The 25349-nt window shown below is 40.8% G+C and overlaps 1 protein-coding gene across 1 annotated transcript in view; it reads right to left on the bottom strand.

Moving 5' to 3' along the window:
* The window catches only part of CCDC62 (coiled-coil domain containing 62), a 1334937-nt gene extending 1315112 nt beyond the window's left edge, over nt 1-19825 (bottom strand). The window contains exon 1 of the mRNA XM_044068912.1: nt 19735-19825. Within this exon, the coding sequence (XP_043924847.1) occupies nt 19735-19816 (82 nt within the window). The 5' untranslated portion in view covers nt 19817-19825. The remainder of the gene's footprint in view (nt 1-19734) is intronic.
* Between the last annotated feature and the right edge of the window lie 5524 nt (nt 19826-25349).

Genomic DNA, 25349 nt, shown 5'->3' with positions numbered 1-25349 from the left:
CTGCACAACGGGTAAGAATCCCCTTGTTTGTTGATGTACCACATGACAGTTGTGTTGTCTGTTAGAATCAACACCTGCCCTGGAAGAAGTAACTCCTTGAAAGCCCTTAATGCAAACTGGACTGCTAACATCTCCTTCATGTTGATATGTAGATGCTGTAGTCTGGCAGGCCACTTGTCTTGTATCCACTTTCCATTTAGATGAGCTCCCCAAGCAATGTCTGAGGCATCTGTCGTTAGACTCTGACTGCCTCTGGCGGTCACAGAGAGTCCCTTGTTTAGGTGACATTCCTGAGCCCACCACAAAAATTCCTGTTGAATGCAAGGTATTATTTGAATGACAGTGTCCAAATCCTGGCAGTGCTGTGTCCATACATTTTGAGATACCATTGCAGCTTCCTCATATGCAGTTTGGCATTGGGAAGCACCAGAATACAAGATGCCATGAACCCTAAGGCTTGAAGGACTGTCCTTGCAGTCAGCCCGGACTGAAGACTTAGTTGATGGAAATAAATGGAAAGATTCTTTTGTTTGTCCGGGGTTAAAAAGGCCATCTGGGCTGCTGTATTCAGTCTCACACCCAGAAAGCACATGTATTGAGAGGGTACTAGACTGGACTTTATTTCGTTCACAGAATACCCTAGGCATCTTAGCACTGCCATCACATATTCCAAATGCTGTAAAAGGTCTTCCTTTTCTTGAGCCAGATTCAGGCAGTCGTCCAAGTAAGGATAGATTTGAATTCCTTTTAGCCTGAAGTAAGCTATCACTGGAGCCAGAACCTTTGTGAATACTCTGGGCAGTAGATAAGCCAAAGGGCAATGCAGAGAACTGATAATGGGAATTTCCAGCTCGGCAGACACTTCCTGCAACTTAGTCTGATAGGCACATGAAGGTAAGCCTCCTTGAGATCTAAAGTTACCATCCAGTGATCTTTGCCCAGCAGAGGTAAAAGCTGTTGTAACGTCAACATTTTGAACTTGGGAATGTCCAGATAAGTGTTGAGGATAGATAAATCCAAAATTGGTCTCCACGTGTTCCCCTTCTTTGGTACTAGGAACAGGCGAGAATAAAATCCTAGGCCCCTTTCTGGCAAACTGGCTGAATGGCCCCTATTTGGAGTAACAGAGAAATTTGCTTGTGAGCCTCTTTTCTTTGTAGAGGAGGAATGTCTGGCATGCCTTTGAAAGGAGGTAAGGTATGGAAATAAAACCTGTAACCGTGGTGAATGATATCCAAAACCCATCTGTCTTGGGTAATTAAATCCCAATTTTCTTTGAAAAGAGCCAGCCTTCCTCCCAAAGGTGCTGCCAGACAAGAATGTACTGGCAGCTGAAAAGGTAGGTCATTGGGTCTGTTTACGAAAGGACTGACCCCTGCCCTCACCAGAAGTCTGAGTAGGTGAACTCCCTGTTCTAGGCCTAAAAGAACCTTGAGCTCTGCCCCTACCACGCCTAGACCTACCCCTAGACTGGGAATCATAAGCAGGATATGTCCATCCCTTAGTAGGCCAATTTCTACTAAACTTGGAGGCTGCACCTGCAAAAATCTTTAACAGTTTGCATAGACTTAGCCTTGTCCTCCATTTTCTTTAAAACTGCTTCCACAGGCGAACCAAACAACACGTCAGACTGTAAAGGAGCATCCAAAATCCTTGTCTTAACATGTTCAGCTAAATTCTGATCCCTCAACCAGGCGTGCCTCTGAAGAACAGAACCAGTGGCAGCCACCCTCGAGGAGGCCTGCACAGCATCAAAACCACATTGCAAGGAATGCTTACCCACCTGTTCAGACACATGAACTAAATCCTGCAACTCTTTACACTCAATACCTTCAGCCAGAGCATCCACCTTAGACTTCAATTGTGAAAGGAGATAATTTTGATATTTTAACATGTGAAACTGGCAATTCACGCCCTCATGGCTAAAGTGGAAGAAGTATACACTTTCTTTCCCATCTATCCAAAGCCCTTGCCTCTTTATCAGGAGGAACAGGATTTTTAACAACAGAAGCCTTAACACCCTTGGGCCCCTGAGAGACAGTTTCGGGTCTGCCCTAGGACTCTTAAAAAGATACTTATGAGCTTCAGGCACCCTATAGTACCTATCCGGTTTAACTGGGGCAGGAGGCAAAGAATCAGGGTTCAGGGAAGCCTCTGCAAAAACATCTTCCACCACATTCAGAACAGGAGGTATAGCTAAAGGCCTATGCTGGGGTAAAAACAAGAATTCCCTAAGCCTCTTCCTGGAATCAGAGAAATCTTGACCTTCCCATTTAAAATGCTCCCTCATGGAATGCAGAGTCTCTGAAAATGAAAAATCCTCAGGAGGAGAAGCTGAAGGAGTAGAATCATCCACATCAGAATCAGAATAAGGAGGAAATTCCTGCAAGTCTTCAGCCGAAGACTCAGAAGCCTCTGAACACTGCTCAAAACTCTCAAACTCAGGTTCCACCCTAGGCCTCTTATCAGGAGGGGGCATAGAACCTCTAATCATAGTAATCAAATCCTCTGCCATTTTAAGCATATGTTTCTTAGGCAAAGATCCTGAAGAGCTAGGAGAAACCCCCACTGAAGTTAAACCTGGCCTGCCTCTCAAAGAAGCCTTGGAAACAGAAGGGGAGGCTCTAACTACCTTAGGGAGAGAGGGAAGAACAGCCACCTGAGAAGCCCCTTCAGCCTGGCCTACCTCCTGAGAGGACACATCCTGTAACAGTAAAGTCTCTCCCTGAGACTCCAAAGAAACTCCAGGCAGAACCTCCGGCTCCACTGAGCCTTCTAAAGAACCGGCGTCCGGGACTGTCGGTTCTTCCCTAGGCTTTGCTGCTTTGTCCTTGCGCTTTTTGAGGCGGGCCGGAGCATCCGACGGCATTTTATAATTACAACGCTTCCCAAAAACTAACCTGGCACAGTCTAACCTTCTCTTAATAGTGCGTTTGTTAAATCTAGCACAAGAGCGGCATCCAACAACGTCGTGCTCAGGCCCTAAACAAGGTATACACAAGGTATGGTAATCCCTATGAGGTATCTGTTTCCCACAAGAAATACAGTTATTCACTTTTTCTGACATCCGGTTAAATACTTAGCCAACTTTGATTCGGTCTGAAACTCTGACTTCAGAAAATTTCAGAACGCCAACCTGCACTCGCAAAACTGCTTCTGCATCGGACCATGCGGCAAAAGACTGAGGATATGGCGTCGGTCATGCGCGTTAGTACCCTGGCGTCTGGCGTCAGACTACGCCTTGACCGACCGTCATATACTTTGGTATTCGGGCCGACTGGGACAGCGGACTACCCAATGGTTAGGACTGCAGCAATGTGGAATGAAGAACATCATTACATTCAGGTTTAAGACACACTGAGAAGCAGTTATACAATTGATCCTTCCTGAAATGGAGTGGTAGAAAAAAGTTAGAAGTAGTTGAAGGTAAGGCACCTAAGAAATAGAGAGATCACCAAATTATTTATTTACATTTATTAAAAATAACGAGGGCTCTATCATTCTAGAAACTGCTCTTCTTACTTTTAGTCAAAATTTTCTTCCTTTTATTGTAAAGCTTGTTGATATTATGATTTCACCATGGGGGGGTTGCTTCTGGGGTTTTTCCTGCAACTATTTCTTACAGGGTACACCTCCATCTAGCAGTTATTTACATGCTGTTATAGTATGGTGGTGTATGTTTCTGCATATTCAGTGGAGTTAACTGGATTTGAAGGGGATTTAAAACTTGCCGGTGTATCACTTAGGAGTAGGTAGTTTGTCTCAAGAGAGATTTCTAAATGTACCTTTGGTGGAAGGGATCTCTGGTTTTAGTTTAATTTCAAAGGAGACTGCTTTATGGTCAGACCTAACAAGTTGTGAAGATATGCATGGGATGGTGCAAGTTGCTCTCATATTAGTAAGGACAAGATCCAAGACATTATTCCCACAACTGGGTTCTCTGACTAATTGTTCCAGGGCATTTATACTGACAAAGGCCACAAATCTCTCTGCTTATACACTTGTGGTGGTGCATGGTTTTCCAGTCTACAGCTGGACAGTTTACATCACCTAAGAAAATGGTATTGTGTTTAATACTGAGTGGTTCTAGTTCCTGTAGATACATGTTGTGGCTTTTTTGGGTCATAGCAGGACGTCTGTAGCTAACTAATACATGGTATGGGGCCTGTCCGACGGTTATTTTGACATGACAAAGGTTTTGCTCATCAGGCTGCTTTACCAGCCTTGATATAAGTCTCTACTGGATGAAGACAGACACAATTTCACTTTTTCCCCTCCTATCCAGTAGCTGGTCTAGATGTGTGAAAGGCATTACACCCTGAACAGATGGCGTGCTCTCTGCTGTTTTAAAACATGTTGCAGGCAGTACACAGACACCTATGTCCCACAGCTTGTGAAGGGCTTCTAGGGAGTGGGGTTCTTGTTAAATCTCCTACTAGCACTGATCAGTAACTCCTTCACATTTGCCTTTGCTTATTATGTTGGTAGGTTTATCAGGTTGGCAATGCCTAAAAAAGGTACTATGAGGGTGGACAATGTCATTATGATGAAGAATAATGACCACACAATACCATTTCAACTTTTTCACAAAAATAGTTACAAGTTATTCTGACTTGCTTCACAAAAATCATATTAGACCAGTAAGGCCAGAGTGATGACCAGACAAAAGCAGTCAGGATCCATTAATTATAGCTACTTTGCTGTCTACATGCATTTCAGATACTCAATTGTAACAAAACAGATAACATCTGACCCCCCCCCCCCGTAAAGTACTATTCACAGCTCTCAACCTTTTAGCACAAGAATAAAAAAATGGAATCCAAAAAGAATGTGGGACAGCTTTTAAACAATTTTCTTATATACTTAAAAAGCTGCTAGAAGAGCAGGTTTTATATTAGCATACATTTTCTGAAGAATATGAAATGTGCAACTAAGTGCCTGTCATAATTTAGTCAAGTGACTGCAAACCTCAGTGATTTGCTAGGTTTTTAAAACCACAAAATGTAGAAGGTACAGACCAAAAACGTGACTCAGAATCACTGATGTGGTCAGCTGAACAGTTTTAAGGCAGTACATTTCTCCAGAAAAGCCAAATAAAGTACGAGAAAAAGAATAAATTATGACAAAAAGGTAGGGGGTGTTAAAGAGCTACTCCCTCAAATAAAACATGATAAAACGATAGGGGGTGTTAAAGAGCTACCCCCTCAAGCACTCTCATGATGTAAAGTTGTTGCCTGACTTCTGGTCTCCTGCAGGACTGGATAGTACCTCTAAAGCAGCAGCTATCTAAAATAGGAATAAATGTGCTTGTAAAATATCAGCAACTCGCCAAAAAATCTGGACACCTAAACAAAAGCAATATTCTCCTCTGAGAAGGATTGTAGGCTACCGCTTAGAAATGCAGATTTAAGAACTGATAGTGACAAAATGGCACAAAAATATAAACATACTCATATCTTCACTATGAGACTAATGCAGAAAACTCTAACATGATTCATTTTAAACATGTTCACTTAGAAATAGTTTATAAAAGCTTTCTGCCTTGACTGTAAAACAACCTAATGCCAGTACGGCAGCCCCCACCACACAATAATGGTAGCACACAGAGGTATTAGTAATGCATAACTCAATATATGATGTACAAACTTGCAATTCAGAAGTGAAGCAACAGGTCAGTGAACCAGGATCTTTAATCCGTTACAGATAACTGTTTCATGTCCACTCTAAGCTTCATCCTCTTTTATATAAAGTAACATGGTCCAGTTATAAGGTCTTTAGATATTTGTGTACCAATCGTTGGAAAGCAAGACTCTTAAGTGAAAGGTCAACCAGTTAAGCCCCCCCCCCCCCAAATTCTACCCATTATTGCATTTACACAGGTCTAATCTTCAGAAGACCTCTTCCTCCATATTTTGTTATGCATTTCATACAAGTATTTTCCATCATAATTTCAAAGCATTTAGTTTTCCTTTTTTTGGCATTAATCATAACAGTCATACTCATAATTCGGTAAAATCAGTTATTAGTCAAAGGTAGAATTATATACTTCAAGACAGTTCACTGAGCTGGCAAATAAACAAATGTACCCTTATTTACCATTTTCTGACAAGTGTCACGGCATCTTGTTCTCATTCACTTGAGCAGCCACCATCTCAGACAGACTGGACCTCAGTTTATCATCTCATCCAAAGGACAGCACACTCAGGAGTACAGTATTTCTTTGCAGCACTGTAGTGAAGGTACTGAAAATTTCAACCCACTTATCTAGGGTGGGAAAAAGAACCCACAGCCTTTTGATATTCTAACACCAAAGGTGAGTGGGCTCTTCACTGATGCACTCACACTAATCTCCATGTGCACTGCAAGTGAAGCTTGGTGACCACGGACATTTCCCTTCACAATATTAATTCTCTCACATTTTATTCACAAAAATCATAAGAAAATGTGCTTAATATTTTGCTTGTGGCTCCCTCTCACTTTGCACAGAAAGTAAATGTTACTGCTGTAATTATTTGTTATGATTAAACAAATAATTTCACTTACAGCACCTAACGAGGTCAGACCCATCTTGCAGGTTGAATTTCCAAAGTTCAGAATCTAAAAACTTCATGCAATAAAGATAAATAATGGTCATAACATTTTTCTGGTGCTGATGTAAGCTTTTATAGCCACTGTACAGCAAAAGTCACCCCCCCCCCAAAAAAGAAAAGTATGGGGCGGTTTTTCCCCAAGTTAAGTTAAATAAGCATACCCCACTGCTGGAGCTTACAAGTCTGGACTTTTCAGTTTCTCTTGTGGACTGTTCACTCCGACATGTGACTGGGCTGCCAAACTCATACAACATGACACTTTACCTGCTGCTTTGGCATCATGTCTCTTCCTTTTAAAAAAAAAAAAACTCCATTACTGAATTTTGACTTGTGATGTAGCACTCTTATATTCTTATATTTATATAAAAGTAATCAAACCATATTAACAAGTCCGCATTTACAAACGGTAGACTATATAGAACAATATACACACGATTTATAATCACACCGATATTACATAACCTGTGCATTTCCTGGCTTCTCATAAAGCCCATTCCTTCGACAAACCATTTTTCTACATGTACTGTTTCCACAATTCCCGTTTTTTCCATGTAATTTACTCCTACTCTTTTCCAAAGATCCCACTTCCTGTTCTTTCACCTTCTGTTGCAATTCTCACTACTTCAAATACAGTTGGTTTACACTAATTTCCATTTTCTACTGACTGCTTTTTTGCCAGCCACCACAATTAAACTTACAAAGGCCTTACTATGTCTAGGCAGTTCAGATCCTGTATCCTAGTTAAAGACAACACTTTCCTTAGCTCCACTCATCTGCTCACGCATTATTTGACAGAGTACTCCGTAAGGAATGTAACTGCCAACTCATTACACTACAATTAAAGATGGTCACAGGTGCCACTTTCTTCCCAACTGCAACTCCGGCATTTGCCATCTACCCGAAGAAAAATCATTTGGATTCTGTGTGGGGTATAAAACTACCTATGCAAATATTTCTAGGCAAAAATCCTAAATCTTCTAGGATTTTGTTGCATATTTGAGACATACATATATCCTCCTATTGTTTCTTTGCGAGTTGCTCATCTAATCTCTTCCCAATCTCTTCCGACCTCCTCTGACTGATTCCTGTAGTTATTCAACTATATTTTATATGCCCTACAAACTATCTATTTTTTTTAACAGCAGCTTCTCTACTAGATTTAACTAAAAACTCATCCAGTGAAGGTCTTTCATCCCCTTCTCTGTGCCTACAGTCTGATATCAGTCCCTGATAGGGATGACAGTGTCTAGCCTGCAGTCCAAAAGTCTTCTTGGCCTCTTATTCTATTTCTATTACTTTTCCCTCTCCATTTGTTCCCAATATATTGGATCCTCTGCCAGTCTTCTCCGGTAAATCCCAGCTCCTCTTGCCTATTGTGCGCACCCTTAATCTCTTGCCTATGGTGCGCACCCTTAATTGCAGTCATCCCTATCGGCACAATCTCCTTTATCCACTTCGATGTTGGCTTACATTCTGTTACTTTATGAATATAATATATTTTTTCAATTTCTCCAACACTTTTGGGTTTCTAGTAACATGATGGGAATGCACCCCATTCCCAAGCCAAAGTATAAATTAAAGCTCATGAAATTACTATTGTTTCAATCTCTGATGTCAGCCAGAAGTGCACTTTGCAGCAACCGCAATGTGCCCAGTAATGACTCCTTCTGCAATTGGTATGGAGTTAGTAACATATCTAAAACATATTGTAGATTCTTTTTTTTTATAAGACATGTTGTTCCTACTGCTACTGGAACTGTGCATCTTTCTTTCACATTACTCTCATTTCTGCCCGCAAATCCTGATATTTTATGACTTTGTATCTCTCTGTATGCAAGACACTGTAATCACTGTGTGTAGCGATTTCGATGATTTTCTTTTCATGGACCACTCTATCTGGTTTTCTCACATCGATCTTTTGAACTGTTGGTAATGGGTGATCCCATGTGATGTAGGCCAACATTTTCCATGATAATTTGTGGCTCATGTTTCCAGTGTTTTCAGCCACTTTAATATTATGTTTGCACAATTCCCAGTGCAACAGTCTTGCCACATTATTATGCCTTTCAGTATACAGTCCTTCAGCCATTAGTATGTTACAACTAGCAACGAGTTATACGGGTGTTTCTAATTCTGTTTTACAAAACCTACATTTGTCTTTCTCCCACACATTCAATGGATTTTGTAAACCAATGTGTACATAAGCCCATGGTCGTGGGCTGCCAATATTAACCTTTCATCTTTTGGTTTAAATTTGCCTCTCCTTAACCATTCCTGCATTCGATCCTGATCAACACATGGTTCTTACAGGAGTCTTCTACACTTGTAACTGTATTTATGCATTTTCCACATTTCTTGCCTTCTCATCTGGTCCTTCACCTTACATTCTTTCTTTTGTTCTTTGGCACATTCAGTTGCTGCCTGATTTGTATCTACTTCTGGTTTGATTTCCATTCCCACTTGATGCTGATATGCTTCTGCTAGACTAAGCAGGAAAGTCATCTTAGACTTATTCTCCTCATGTTTTAAAACCTTCACTCCATTTGGGTCTTGTGAGGTTGGCAAAGGTGTGTGCAGTCCCATGACTGCATATCTACACATGTAATCAATTTCAAGGAGGCCCATAACTCCTTTGGAACAGAGAATGCATAATCTTTGTATGCACTGACTTTTTTAAACCATTTGATGAGCATGAAGCATCTGTCTTGTTTTCCTATCTAATCTATCCAACACCTTTTGGGGCCAGTCAGTCACTCCAAAACTATAAGTTAGGACAAGAAGAGCAAAACAGTTTATAGCTTGAATTTTGTTCCTAGATGTTAACACTGTTTTCAGGATTAAGACTTCTAAAATATTCCTGAGTTTTATTGACATTTGTTCATGTTTTATTGTTGATTCTTCATCATTTTCACAGTTTATTACACACCTCCTTGCTCAAGTTCTTTTATATCACATTCTTGTCCCAGGCTGATGTTTCCTGGTGCTGCAAATTTTTCTTTTTATTACGCTGTTGTTTATTCTCCAATACTCTGTATGACTGTTGTGATTCAACTTAAGGATATGTATCTAAGCTACCACTCTTTCCTTATTTCTTGAATTACCCATCTGCCTCATCATTTCTTTCCATTTTGGACTGTAGCTTTCTGCTTATGTTATGTAGAAGATCATTAATTACGCAGCTCTAAAATATCCCTTAAAATCAGGTAAATCCTAAACCTCCTTGTTCTGTTGGAAGGTTCAACTTATCCCATTTGGTTCTTGAACCCCCCCCCAGTTGAAATCCTTCAACTTTTTATTCATTTCTATCCACAAACTCTCCTCTGGTTGACAAAAATATGCATGACCTGGGTATAAAACTAAAGGGACTAAACATTTTTAATGCTTGCATCTTGCTATCTATTGCCAGCTCTTCCAGGTTTCTCAGCTTTTGTATAATCCTTTTTACCTGCCATAACAAAATCGTTTTTTATCCCATGCTCCTAAATAACTTAATTTTATCATATCTCCATAAATATGGGTATTGCTGAACCAATTTACACGTGGGTACACAGCTAATCTTCATTAAGTTAATATCCCGAAAAAAAACAATACTGTCTAAGAATCTTAAGGTCCTTTTATGGTTCCCATCAGGTACAAAACAATATCATCTGCAAATAAAGCCAACTTCTCTTGAATACCATACCAATTATATCCTTGACTTTCAGTCTATTATTTTCTTTGTCAACGGTTCTAAATATAATGCAAACAACAAAGGGGAAAGAAGGCAGAACCCCTGCCTGGTTCCCGTGTTAAGACACAAATCAGACAGGAACTCTCCCACTTTAATTCTTGTCTCTGATCCCTCTTACATCCTCCTAATTAACCTTATTATTGCATCAGGGAACACAAATGCTTCCCTTGCCTTACTCATAAAACCCCAACTTACTCTGTCAAATGATTTCCCTACATCAAAACCCACCAAGGTATTGTCTTGGATTCTGCTTCCCTCTGGATCATCATTGTTCTATTAATGTTGTCAAATGTTTTCTCTGTTACAAAAAACACACTGATCCATTCCTATCGATTTTGGCAATAACGTTGCCATTCATTTGGCTATTATAAACATAAACACTTCATAATCATGATTTAAAATGCAAATGCTTCCACTGCCCTACTCAAAATCCCAGCTTACTCTGTCAAATCTATTCTTGGAGACTTTCCTACAGAATGGTTAGGCATCACCATTTTTATATCATCGCCTCCTGTGTTAGCTGTTAATTGTTGAGCTTTATTTACCGCTGGCCTTAGCATATTTAAGTCTTCCATAAATATTTCCATTTGTGCTTTTTCTTGATTTCCCCACTCTGGTTTTATACAAATGTTCATAAAACTTCTTTAATATCTCTAACATGTCTACAGGATTCCTGGTTATTTTTCTTGTTATACAGTCCCTTAATCTGGCAACAACCCTTTTTACATTCCGTAACCTAAGTGGTTACACCAAAAGTTTTTGTGCTCTGGAGTTATTATTAAAAAACAGTTGCTTAATAGCAATCTTTCTAAACTCATGCACATTACCCAGGTACTCCCCTATCTTTCTCTTTAGCACTCTGCAGTTTCTCCTCTTCTTGTTCTGTGAAATTCCCCTTATTCTGCAATGCTTTAACCTCTTTCAGCCCCCCCCCCTAAATTATTACTGCTTCGTAACCACATCGCTTTACTTTTCATTTCTTTCTACCCAATTTTTAACCTCCACTTTCATTTTATCCCGCTCACTAGCTATAACTTCTGGAGTACTTTCTATCTTTCCTAATAACTCCCAGATAATTTCCATTACCCATTCCTTAAACTCTCCTATTTTTAGCATGTAGGCGGGGAAGCAACAGTGTCTCATCTTTACTTCATTACCCTGCATTTTATCTTAGTAATTATTACTGGCGCATACCCTGAAATAGTTATTGGATGTTTGTCAAAGTTCTCAATTAAATGTACACGTTGCTGTGAAATATAACTTCTGTCTAGTCTATCCCAGTCAATAATATGTGAATTCTCTTGAGTTCCTACTACTGACTTTACATCTTCCTTACCAAATATTTTCATAAATTTCTTAAGAAATCTACCCTTTTTTGTAATAATTTTTCATTTTAGGCCCCCAGAGACTTCTTCATTGTTGAAAATCAAGTTCCAGTCCCCTCCTACAAGTAATGTTCCTGGCTGAAAGCTGATCATTTCCCCCAATTTTTAAGCTCCATGATAGCAGTTTTAGGTGGAATATAAATATATGCCAACATAATACTTCTCCCTTGTCAGTAGAACCTTATGTCCACAAATCTGCATTATTATCTGTTCTCCCGTCTTCTGCCACTGCTAGAGTTCCTCTAGTAATTAATACACACACACTTTATCATTTGTGTCATTGCTATTTGTGTCATTGCTATTTGCATTCTAAATTTTTAATATAATTAAATGTTCTTTCCCTTTTATCTATACCTGTGAGACCATTCAAATACCAAGACAATATGGAAAGTGTTGTCATTATAAGAAGTCATTATTCCCACCTATTACATATGACAGCTTTTTGAAATGCTTATTTCCAGCTTTTGTGATACATGCACCCACTAAACGTTTGACAGGTTAATCCTTTATACAGTTTTTTCTCATCATCTAAATAGAAACGTATGTCACATTTACAAAACTTTTTGTTTTAATAACCCTAAAAAAAAAAAAAAACCCACTCCCCCAGCACGTTAACTTAATAAAAACGCACACAACTATGACGTTTAACCCTCCTAACAGAAACAACTATCTGAAACTAACATCTGCAGACACGGGTCTTAATGTGTCCAAAATTGAGGTTATCCATCTTAAGACTCATGTTATTGCCAGTGTTTCTACTTAAGAAAGAACAGCCATCATTCTTGTTCTAAATATGAAAAACAACTTGCATACTTTCAGAAAAAATTAGCTTTTAACCTTGAAGAAACCAGTGTTCTGTTTTTCTATTGCTCTCTTACCAGCTTGTCTCCAGGGAAATATAAGAGAAAAAAATGCAGTCCTCACCTGCAGGCTAAAGATAAGCTGAAACATTTACTGCTAAAGGAAAGCTGTTTGTTGTAGTCAGTGTGCTCATATTTACTTGCTTCCTGTAAATTAAACCAAGGATCTTAATTAAGGCATTCACTATGCAAAGATATGAGAAAATATATCAGCTGTATATATATATATTATGATCTATTAAACTTTAACACCCCATCCCCCACCTCAACAACCTAAGATTACAGGCCCTTAAATATGATTTTATCCAGCCTTTTTGTCTTCTTCCATTGTACAGCCCACATTTCTTAATCCAATAAAAAAAGAAGAAAGAGGGGAAAAGGTATCTGCGTACTTTAGCATCTTTAATCACCTGCAGAACAACTAAGACTGCTTTACTAATAAAACATGCAATTTGTACCATGACAATGTTTATAGAAATGCCATTAAGAACAGAAACCGTTTTACTTGAATTACCTTTTTCCTTTCTCTTCCCCTCTCCTCAGTGTTCTTCCAAATATTGACATGAAATGAAGCAAATGCCTTTCAGTTACTCACGTTTAAGAGTCAACAAAAGTACACAACTTCCACTTTTTTTTAACCAGCCATAATTAACAAATGTGATTGATACTTAGCAGTTTCACATGTATTCACTAATTTACATGTTGTTGGTCTTCTTGTTCATCTCCATCTCCCAACTGCAGTTCAATTCCAAGGTACTCCGGATACTTCTAGTCAACTCCTGTGCTTCTCTCTGCCTCTCAAGCAGTTTCCTTTGGAAAAGTTGAAAAAGTTTCACTGGCAAACTCTGTCATTCTTCTGATAATAAAGCACACTGAGAGAGTCCCTTCTGCTTGACAGCTCATTTTTTTTGTTGGACAAACTTTTGTACTCCTCCTCAGCCGGTTCTACATCCAGAAATTACTTTGATCCTCCAGGAAAAAATATTCTGAAGTCAGCTGGATACAGCAGCTTGAATCTCACACCTGCCTCTTAACATTCCTGGATTACTGGAATAAATGCATTTCTCTTCTGCCTAGTGTACAGTGAATAATCATTTTCCAAAAATACTACTGTCTCCAACATTTAATCCCTTTGCCATGGTTTTGTCAGGGTCAACTCTTTCTGCTGGTGGGTTTGCATCTTTACTAATACAGGTCTTGGATGGTTTCTCACGGCCAGGTTTGGAGCATACAAACAATGTGCACTTTCAGTTAACAGTCCCTGCTGTGAAATACCAGTCCCATTTCTTGTTTGTGCCTTAAAAATGAATACAGTCAATTCTTCCTAGCTTCTGGTATAGCATAACATCTCAGATTTTCCCTACGTATCCTCTGTTCAAATTCTACCTTTTTTTTGCATCATCTCATAACAGTCTCATACTCAACCAGCAATTTTTTTCATTTCAACCTCAGATTTTTGCAGTTTTATCAGCTCATCTGAATATCTATTTAAAGCTTTTTCCAATTTTTCTAGCCTTTTGTTATTTGAATCCATATACTCCTTCAGTGTTTTTTAATTAGCTCTGAGAACATTTGATTTTTTTTTCTCTAGATTATTGGAATCCATGTCTTGCACCAAAGCTGGATCTCAAACTGCTCTTTGCTTAACAGTTGCAGGATTCTTTCCATTCAGTGTTTTCTCTTAAACTTTTATAGTTGATTTTCTTTCAAGCTCTCTTAGTTTCTTCTTTGTTGGCATCCAGGCAGTGTACTTATTAGCCAGTAACTGAATTTACTAAAAGTGACAGAGTTTACTTCCATCAATGTATTTATTCATTTATTTGTTGACGAGGTAAGTCCAAGTAGGACAGGGCCTATTTTCAGCAGAGGTCTGGGGAGAAATGCTCCAGACACATAGCATTAGAATGTGGGAGGAAACCCATATGAACGCAGGGAGGACATGCAGACTCTGCACAGAAGACACCCCGGTTGACAACCTAACCAGAGAACCTCTGGCTGTCAGGTGACGATGTTAACCTTTTCCCTGTTCCTGGTCCTTGTCTTTTAGTTCCTTTTTGCATACTCAGAGAGCTAAATTAAACCATTAGTCAGTGGGCAGCTATCTTAGAAAGTGTCTCTCTTCCTTTTTGGTCCATTGTTTGAGCCATGGTCCCTTACATTGCTAAACAGAAATCATAAAACAGAAGAATGGAAATCTGGATACAGCTTGTTCTTGGTGTAAAATGTAATACCCTAATAAAAAGCGAAACAGCTATTATAAATACCATGTAGAAGGAATGATGTGCAAATATACTAACATATACTATTAAATTGCAAATGCATGCAAATAAATACAAATGCATGCTTGCGACAGCTTCCTCAGGATTTTCAAGCAGAATTTTGGAGCAATCAAAGTTTAGAGTATGCTAGTCAGGATCAAAGTGTGTGCAATGCTGCTAAATGAGATACAGGTTAGATGTATAATCGATACTCAGCTACTGACATCCCTTAACTAAGAATTGCTTGGTTAAGCACAGTAACCTCTCGGATGTTAATGCAGATAACTAATCACCACCCTCCTACGATGCAGTAGCTGCACCTGTCTTCAAAGGGAGCTCTTCTGGCTGTTTCCATATTTTATTTTCTCCTTTTAAGTAAAAAGATAAAATAGAAGACATCTTGCATGTACCCCTTTTTTGTGGACCTTGATTCAAGGCACCTCCTCAGAGGTTTACGAGGAACCTTAGGGTTCCAGGAAGCACACTTTATGAACCATTGGAATAAAGGAGTCTGGCTTGGGTTAGGAGGGAGAAAGGCCCATAGCTGTAATGTGAGTAGAGTAGAGGGAATATCCAAAAGAGTAGAAAGATTTATAAACTGTAAGCTGGTTTGTGTCCGTACAGCACATGTATGTAGAAGGGAGCACCACTCAAGTAGATGAAGTATATGACGTGGTTTTTAGTTGTGAGAAATGTTTTATATGGAGTTCAAGCTACTGCAATTTTTTTTTTAAGTGCTACATAGTAGTGGGACTGGGAAGAGTTGCAGTTATAACACTCTTCTAGTTTTCTTAGCATTGTGGAATTAATATTTGTCAGGACAGTTATAACACTCCTCTAGTTGTCTTAGCATTGTGGAATTAATATTTGTCAGGACAGTTATAACACTCCTCTAGTTGTCTTAGCGTTGTGGACTTAATATCCATCAGAACAGTTATAACACTCCTGTAATTTTCTTAGTGTTGTGGATTTAATATTTGTCAGGACAGCAGCAGTATAATGAACTGCAGAGAGGAGGCAGGTCGATGCAATAACAACATGAGCGTGAGCGGTGAGGAAGTTAACGCCAAGCACTACTTCAAGTTGAAGGATTTGAGAAGTGGAGACACTGACCGAGTGTTTACTGCAATAATGGACTTGGGTATAAAAAGCATCAGTTTGGTTTTGTTGGGGTTCAGTCACCCATCTCTTCTGTGACCACCACCGTCAATATGCTCATCTGATTCCGTGCTTGCACCTCCCCACTCATGCAGTCTCCCATCTTCTCAATGACCTTCTCTCATCAGCTACCTTGATGCTGTTACCCCTCTCGCTTTACTGCTCCTAGAGTAAACTACAATTATCAATTATATACCAAATAATCATTGTACTAGTACACGTATATATCAAGCGCTTTTCCTTTTTCATACCCACTCACACTCCTCCACATACCCTCAGTTTAACAACTACTATTAATTTAATCTTGGGCCCCTTTTCCTACAGGACAGTTCAACAGTTTTGATATTTGCTTACCTTTTACTTTGCAAAACGACGTCCCATCCAATATGCCTGCAACTCTAATATTTTACTGCAATTATTGTACACAAAATGGTTGCAGCAAAATGTGTTATGTAATTTAGAATGACAGAAATATTTTCGTTAGCCTGTGATTACAATTTTGTCTTTGGCATCAGTTTTACTCTCTGCTTTTACTTTCCAAACCAAGCTATTTAATTTTTTTCTGGGTTATTTTCATTCAACCTTCTATCTGTACTGTGTTCTACTATTGGTTCATAGGTAGGTACTAGGCTATCTGCCCTAGGGCATTTATAAGCCTAGCCAGAATGTGTTGGCTTTCACCTCCCTTTTAGACTAGATTCCTGAGCTTCTGTCCAGCAAGGCCATAGAAGTGATCCCAGGAGCAAATTTACGATTTCCCATCCACACATCAAGATTTCTCTTGGAGATGGTCAGCGAGGGGGCTCTGCCTAACATGGACTGGGATTCTATTCCAGAGTGCGGGAAGCCTTTGGCATATGAATCTATCCCTTCAGCATGTCCTATTTATTGTTGTGCTAAGGTTTTAAGTCCCTGGAGCGTGTGGCTCTAATGGATCTGGTTTTCTTGAGGTGGAGCATGTCCAGCAATTCCGGGTTAGAAATGGCCTTGTATGTCAGGCAGAGATCACCTCTGAGTAGGCGGTAAGCAACTGAATAGAGCTGGAGTTTCTTTAGTTGAGCTGCATAGGGCATCTGTTTGAGGCCCACGATCCTCTTGGTGAGGCATTTTTGGGATCTCTCCAGCTGTTGCAGGTGTCGGGTAAGGTACATCCCAAATGGGGCATTGTACTCAATTATGGGCCTGATGAGCGATGAGTAGAGGGGCACAATGACCTCTCTAGATCTAGATGTGAACCCTTTCGTGATTAGGTGGGCTATATAGAAGGTTTTTCTAACCACTTTGGCAATGTGATTGTCAAAGGAGAGGTTACTATCTACTTGGGTCCCCAGATCCCGGATTACTTCTTCCGTAATTAGTGGATTACCTCCTATATGGTAGTTTGTGGGCACTTTGTTTTTCCCAAAGGGGATGACTATGCATTTTTTTTGCATTTAGCTTGAGGCCATGGTTCTGATACCAGGTATCAGTCTCTGTAAGGCCCTTCTGGAGGATGCTTGTGCCAGCCGGGGAGTCGATTATGGCTCCCAGTTTGTAATCATCTGTGAACTTGGTCAGCCACAATCCTCCCGTGTTTGCCTGTAATTTTTTCACCCAGGATCTGCCTGAAATTGTTCAGTTGTGATCAATGTAGTATTCCTGTAAACAAACTTACATAAAAATAAAATAAGTAGACAGAAAATTAGACACTCTGGAGTCTGTTAACAGCACATTGATCTATCCAACATACATATAGTGAAATAAACATGCAACACAAATCAGTCAACATTTCAAATAGAAAATTGGTCTTGGCAATGATTAAGGTAGTAACAATATTTACAAATTTACAGGTATACTTGTTAAACCACACAGGCTTAGTAAACTGCCCTAATTTCCAACCTAGAGGAAGACGATAGTTTTGAAACTTACCAAACCCAGACAAAACTTCCATGAGTCGATATTTTTAACCCCTGCTTTGAATTATTTTGCTTGTATAATGCTCCGTGATTGATACTTTGTCAGCATATTTCTTAAAACTTCTCATCTCAATCTGCCAGCATGTCTACCTACCTACAAAGCAACGTAAAGGCAGACTGCAGGTTACAGCCCTTTTAACAGAAAAGCACAGACACATTTATCAGATGTGTGCCTCTTGGCATTGGTGACCTGGAAAGAAAGGCCTCTGCGTCTCAGGCCCAAACTTGAGCTTTGTCCTTTAAGCTTTAGGGGAGTCTGATGTAAAAGGGATAAGAACAGAAACCACAACGGAGGTCCAAAGCTTCCCTTGGAGCCAGGGAGCTGTTGGCACTAGCTGAGAACTAAGAAAATATTTTACCTTGTTCTTCTGGTCCCTGTGAGTACAAAATAAGAATGATTGACAAATGCCACATTTAACATATGCTCTTCAGGACAAAAGAGAGGGAGACATTCAGCACGTTTGTCCTGTAGTAGAATTTTACTCAGACATGTACATTCCTTAAAAACAATCCATAATCTAAAATCAACAAGAACAGCAACAGCAATTCAGCCCATATTAAACAAAATGGAGACATCGACCTTAATCCAGGCCCTCAAATCCCACAACAAATGCTCCACTCCTCTTACATCCCAGTCACCCCAAACACCACTCCCTTCCATCACAGCACCACAGATATCCTTATCTTAAACATGAACTTGAGAGGCACTCTAATCAAAACTCCAGAAATTTAAGCAACCCTCACCCAATACTCTCCAGATATAGCAATATTAAACAGAAACCTGGCTAAAGCCACATACGCAACACTTTGATGTTCTAACCCTTGGCTACAACATTTACAGGCTTGATAGGCCTTTTCAGAGAGGTGGCAACATTGCCATTAATTACAAAAACATCATATTAGAACAACTGCTAAGTATCCCCCCCCTAGAACCCCAAGGATTGTGAAATTTTAATTTCCCGACTACAAATAAACACATTACATAGCTGTTTACATACCCCAGACAGCCCAGCCACCACTGAAGACCTCTTTTGCTGATGTGCCTCAATATGCAGTCAGAAAACCATAACAAAGGGAGATTTTAGCCTAGACTGGTCAACCTGCTCTTCCAACAATCCCTACAATTTTATTAACAATCCTCAAGAAACGGGAAGCCAAATATAACCAAAACAAGATACAATACTAAAAAGTGACAGAAAATATACTGCTGAGGTAATAGCCACAGCCTAGGGGAAGATGCAAATGTTTGGAAAAAAATGCTCAATTCTGCAGTTATTAGGTTGGCTTATCTGAAGCAACGCTGGAATTCTAAATGAGACTTTAAAGGCAATGCAACAAACCTGAACTAAGAATGTTTTACGCCAGAAAGAATTCTGTGCCCTAAGAAACTTTTCTAATGTTTCTGACAGTTAATGCAGTAAAAGACAATGACAGTGAAATGTCTCAAGGTAGAGTACCCTTCGTCTTTACCCAGAATAAAGTGGCCTGGGAAAGATTCATTTGCTCTTCTGCCTACCAAACTAATGAAGGTGGACTTCCTCTACCAGATTGTACATAACCTCAGCACTCTGGGTTCTGTTATAATAATGAATTAGATACAGTTTTGTAATGTTGTAAGTAATTTATAATGAAGGTGGCCTTCCTCTACCAGATCCTACATTACCTCAGCACTATGGGTTCTGTTATAATGAATTGGATACAGTTTTGTAATGTTGTAAGTAATTTACAATTCAAAAAATGCTTACTAAACATAAAATTACATGCTGACACATATTAAGCAGAAAACAGAACATCATACCTGTACTTGAGACAGTACTGTAAGAATCTACCACATGCTGCGTAGTGGAAACAAAATGAAGTGGTAAGGCATCTCGTTCCATTTCAATGGATTGTAGCTGTGAGAAAAGAAAAAATTAGACAGAAGATAAAATATCTCAGCAGGCAATAAATCACTAGTTAACCCTTCAAAGGAGCATCACCATAACTTCTGTTAGGACCAGTGCGCCACTGTGGCCAGCTTTACTATTGCCATCTTTTGTGCAGAACTCAATTTAGCTGTTAACACTGATAACAGCATACAAGTTTATGCACCTAAGAAAAAATCACACATGACAAATTAACAACTTTTCACGTAACACCTTGGTAATAAAAGCACACCGGCCACTAAAAAGAAAACACAACAAAATGTGCATGTCTTTATGTTACCAGGACATGGTTATCGAAGTATCTATCGGCATTCTTTATACTTAAATGGGTCTGGTACTTTTTTCTACATAATTATAATTAGATGTACTACTACTTTACAAGCAACAATTGCTTTAATTACAAACTTCTAAAATCTACACGTGCTGAAATCACAATGCGTCAAAGACTAACATATTTGAACACTGTTCCACTAAAACACAGACCGTCACACTCATCCGGTAGGTTTTCATACCCCCATCATGTTAGAACTATACGTAAACACACAAGTTCGAAACTGGAAGGTGTCGGCACCGCATCTCCGATATTATTCAACATTTTGCACATAGTTGTGCAGTTTGTATTCAATACAATGTGTGAAGGAGTGTTACTGTTCCCACATAGTCTTTGAAAATGCCGTGGGGATCTCTTTGTTGTGTGTAGTAGTACTTGGCTGAACTCCTGCAGCACAGAAGTGCAAGTATGTTTTAATTTTTTTTAATTAATATGTTTTTAATTGTGGAGTTTTTTTCAGATGGATTGAAAGCTCATCCCTGTTGAAGAAGCGATGCGACTATTATTGGAAGAAATCATACCTTGGTGTGGAGTACCAATTCATAAATAGGAACTCAGTCCACAAGCCAGATAACAGATCAAGTGTGTAAAAATCATAAAAGTCAACACAAAATATAATCTCTCCCACACACCCAGGGCTTCAGGTATTGTTGAGAGAATGAATCAGTCTTTAAAAGTCTAGAACTACAAAACTGTATGATAAGACTGAAGTTAAGTGGCCAAAAGCTTTGCCTCTAGTAATTCTATAGTATTTGCAGTGCAATTGCCACTCCTGGAACTTTCTCCACATGAGATCCTTATGGGGTGACCCACAAGGATGCCAATTACACAACTGCCCTGCAAATTTGGAGTTACAAGATGTTGAAGAATCCATTTTTCTTCATTGCAAGCCATAACAGAACCTGATCCCACTTCTGTCATGATACCACAATGAGTAATTGGGTGTACATCTGTTCTTTCTGCAGACACCACAACCTGCAGCCTAGATGGAAAGGACCCTTCCTGGTACATCTTAAGACAGCCACTGCCATTTGATGTGAAGGATCAACTACCTGGATTCATGTCTTGTATTTCTAAAAAGCCCTTCCTTGTGAAGAGCATCAACAAAACGTTGACAGTCATTCCACTTATACACAAACCCATTTTATCCTGCACCAGAAGAAAAAACAGAGAAGCCAACGTGGTCAGAAGGGAGGCCTAGCAACCTAATGATATTGTCTACACTAGATAAGGAGTGGAAACCAGTTCAGAGATCGGAAAAAGAAGTTATGTCCTTACCATGACGTTCCATGTAAAGTGTTCATCTCGCCTTCGTTCTTACACACGGGTTCGGAGCCGATCCTCGGCTCCGAGTCGGCCGAATTGCAAAGCTCTGAATCTCAGAGAAGCTCGAGACCAGCCCATATCCCACAATCCTCCCTGCCATTACTCAGATCTAGTTTGCAAACAAACCAGACCAAAGGATCCAACACCTGAGGTGCTAGAAACATACACTCTCTTCAGCCATTCAGAGACACTCTCTCACCATAGCAATAACTAATGGTCTAAGCATATATCCCATAACACACGGGACCATATACCCTGGAAGGGGTCAAGACACGTCGATCAGACTCTAATCCTACCAGTTCTTCCAAACACATGGGGGGGAAAGGGAGGGAATGTAAGAACAAAGGCGAGATGAATACTCTACATGGAATGTTATGGTAAGGACATAACTTCTTTATGTAAGAGTGTTCAATCTCGCCGTTTGTTCTTACACACGGGTAGCGTCCCTAGCTCCGTGACCCCGAGTGACTCATGGAAGAACATTCCTAAGCCCAGTGGAACCAAATGATGTCCTATCCTTGGAGACCTTGTCCATTCTATAATGAGTGATGAAAGTATGTGGTTTAGACCACGTGGCTGCTGCACAAATAGTGTCCAAAGGCAAGCAAGCCGCATGAGCTAAGGAAGTGGAAACGGATCTGGTAGAATGGGCCTTAGGTTTGTTTGGTAGGGATTGGTTTGATTTAGAGTATACAAATGTTATACAGTCAGCAAGCCATTTAAATAGTGTATGTTTAGTAATTGCCATGCCCTTTTTATTGTCTGCAAATGCGACGAAGAGCTGATCAGTTTTCCTGTAAGCTTTGGTCCTATCTAAATAAAATCTTAATTGCCTGTGAACATCCAACTTGTGCAACATATACTCCAGTTTGTTAGTATGGTTTTTGAAAAAGGTAGGGAGTTCTATAGACTGGTTAATATTCGTAACTGAGCATACTTTTGGAAGGAAAGATGGATTTGTACGCAAAGAGACCCTGTCTGGATGGAATATCAGGTAAGGTGGTCTGACCGATAATGCCTGCAGCTCAGACACTACGAGCTGAGGTCACGGCGACGAGAAACAGAGTCTTCCATGATAAGAACTTTAAGAGACATGACGAAGCAGGTTCAAAAGGTGGCAACATGAGTTGCGACCGCAGCAAATTCAGGCTCCATGGAAAGAAAGGTTTTCTGACAGGCGGTCTAAGATGGAAGGTTCCTTTCAAAAAGACTTTACAAAGCCTGTGAGACATAATGGGAGAACCTCCCTCACCAATATGGAAGTTTGATATGGCCGCCAACTGTACTCAGAGTGGAAGTAGAAGCTCCTTCGTGAAAAAGGATGGATAAGAATTCTAAAATTTTATGTAGAGGAGCTACCAAGGGGTCTAAGTTTTGACTGGATGCCCAATATACAAAGCGTTTCCACTTACTCGTATAGAGCTTAGTAGTAGAGGCTTTATGAGAAGTAACTAGGATGTGTTGAACTGACGGAAGGAATAGATGAGACCTGGCTAGGCAGGGAAGCGGAGCAGCCAAGCTGCTAGTTTGAGGGACTGTAGAGACGGGTGAGGAACTCCCGACGAATGTGTCAGCAGATCTGGCACTGGGTCCAGAATCCACGGTTCCTCTATTTGATGGGCTCGAAGAAAGGGGAACCATATTTGATGAGGCCAGAATGGGGCTATGAGTATTATAGTCCTTTCCAGGTTCCTAGCTTTCTGTAGAAATCTGGGAATCAATGGAGTCGGTGGGAATGCATATAGGAGACCCAGGGGCCAATCGTGTATCAGTGCGTCCCTGGGGACATCCCCCGGAGGGGGTAGAAGGGCAAAGTAGCTTCTGCATTTTGCATTCAACGGGGATGCAAACAGATCGCAGCAAGGCTGGCCCCATTTGCGGAAGATCTTTTCCGCCGTCTGTGAATTGAGGGACCACTCGTGAGGTAACAGGATGGCTCTGCTCAACCTGTCCGCAATGACGTTGGATGACCCCGGGATGTGCATTGCTATCAGAAAGCGACCCGTGGACTCTGCCCATTGCCAAATTCTCATGGCCTCTCTGCATAACAGGTAAGACCTGGTTCCCCCTTGTTTGTTTATGTACCAGACTACAGACATGTTGCCTGTCTGAACTGCTACTATTCCTAGAGGTAAGAGGGCTTGGAAGTGTTGCAACGCCAGGAACAACGCCCTCAACTCCAGAACATTTATATGTAGAGTGTACTCCATGCTGGACCATTCTCCTTGGACTGTTCTTCCCTGAAAAAGGCCCCCCCCCACCCTATCAGGGAAGCGTCCGTGGTTATTGTGGCTGTTGGACTGGGTAGAACGAATGGATGACCCACAGTGAGGTTCTGATCGCGCACCCACCATGAGAGATCCCGTCTGCAAGATTCTGTTATCCTGATCTTGTGCACTAGGGGTAGGTGTTGGAATGACCACTGCGCGAAGAGCAGCCATTGTAGAATCCTCATGTGTAACCTTCCCATAGGGACTGAAATAAGTGCGGCTGCCATCAGTCCTAACACTTTTAACACCAGTTTGGCTGGGGCTTTCTTGCTGACCAGAAGAAGAAGGACCTGCTGTTTGAGTGTTGAGGCTATTACTGGAGGGAGTTTCAGTAGTGTCGATCGTGTATTTAGATCTGCTCTGATGAAGGAAATACACTGTGAGGGCGATTTTCGAAGTTTATGGATATCCCTAAGCGGGAACAAAGGCTGATTGTATAGTCTCTGGTTTGCAATAGGCGACGCTCGGTGGTGGCGGTGAGGAGCCAGTCGTCCAGATAGGGAAACACCTGGAATCCTTGTCGTCTCAAGTGAGCCGCAACTACTGCCATGCATTTGGTGAATATGCTGGGGGCTGAGGTGAGTCCAAAGGGCAGACCTCGAAACTGAAAGTGACTGGCTCCCAGCTGGAAGCGCAGGTGATCTCTGGACGGTCTGGCCATTTTGATGTGGTAGTACGCGTCTTTGAGATCTATAGAGCACATCCAATCGGCCTTCTGTAAGAATGGAAGGATTGATTGAAGCGTGACCATCTGGAACTTTTCCTTCTTCATGAAGTTGTTGAGATGGCGGAGATCTAAGATCGGTCTCCAGTCCCCTGTCTTTTTTGGAGCTAAAAAGAACCTTGAGTAAGTTCCGAATTATCTTTGGTCCGCCGGGACTGGTTGGATGACTCTGTTTTCGAGCAGCTTTGAAATTTCTACAGCTGCTAGCTTTCGCAGACGGGGTGGTACGTCTGGAAACTTTCTTTGTAGAGGTGGTGTTGAAATGAAGGGGATTTTGTACCCTCTGGTTATAATGCTTTTTACCCAAGAATCTGAAGTAATGTGTAGCCAGGGCCAGTGGGTATAAAGCTAAGCGACCCCCGACTGCCTCCAGAGCAGGACAGCCGGGCCTCCCTTCAGGAGTGCTGGAAAGGCTTCCCAGGGACGGAATCCCTGTTGCCTTGGTTATGCGGACCCCCTCTGCCGCCGGGGCAGCGTCTTCCATTTCTACCCCCTCCTCTGCCTCTGGAGGGAGTATCACTGTGTGGTCTGGAAAGATCCCAGATTCTTACGGAACCACATTTTTCCGCCTCGTTGCCCTTTGGGGTACGGTCTAGTAGGAGTGGAAAAACAGACCCCGACAGCAAACAGGGTCTTTCCCTCTTGCTCGCACCGAGTGAGAGTCTCCTTAACCTTGGGCCAGAAAAGTGTGGCACCATCAAAAGGGGCATTGGCAAAGGAAGACTTGAAGGCTTCAGCAAAGGAGCACAGCCGCATCCATGATTGTCTTCGAAGAGCAATCGCTGAAGCTGCAGCTCTACTCGATCCCTCGGCTGCATACGAGATGAGCCTCATGGA

This window comes from Protopterus annectens, chromosome 4.part0 (genome assembly GCF_019279795.1).
Source record: "Protopterus annectens isolate FY-2018-M chromosome 4.part0, PAN1.0, whole genome shotgun sequence".
NCBI classification, from domain to species: domain Eukaryota; kingdom Metazoa; phylum Chordata; order Ceratodontiformes; family Protopteridae; genus Protopterus; species Protopterus annectens.
This window is presented reverse-complemented; position numbering and strand designations above follow the sequence as displayed.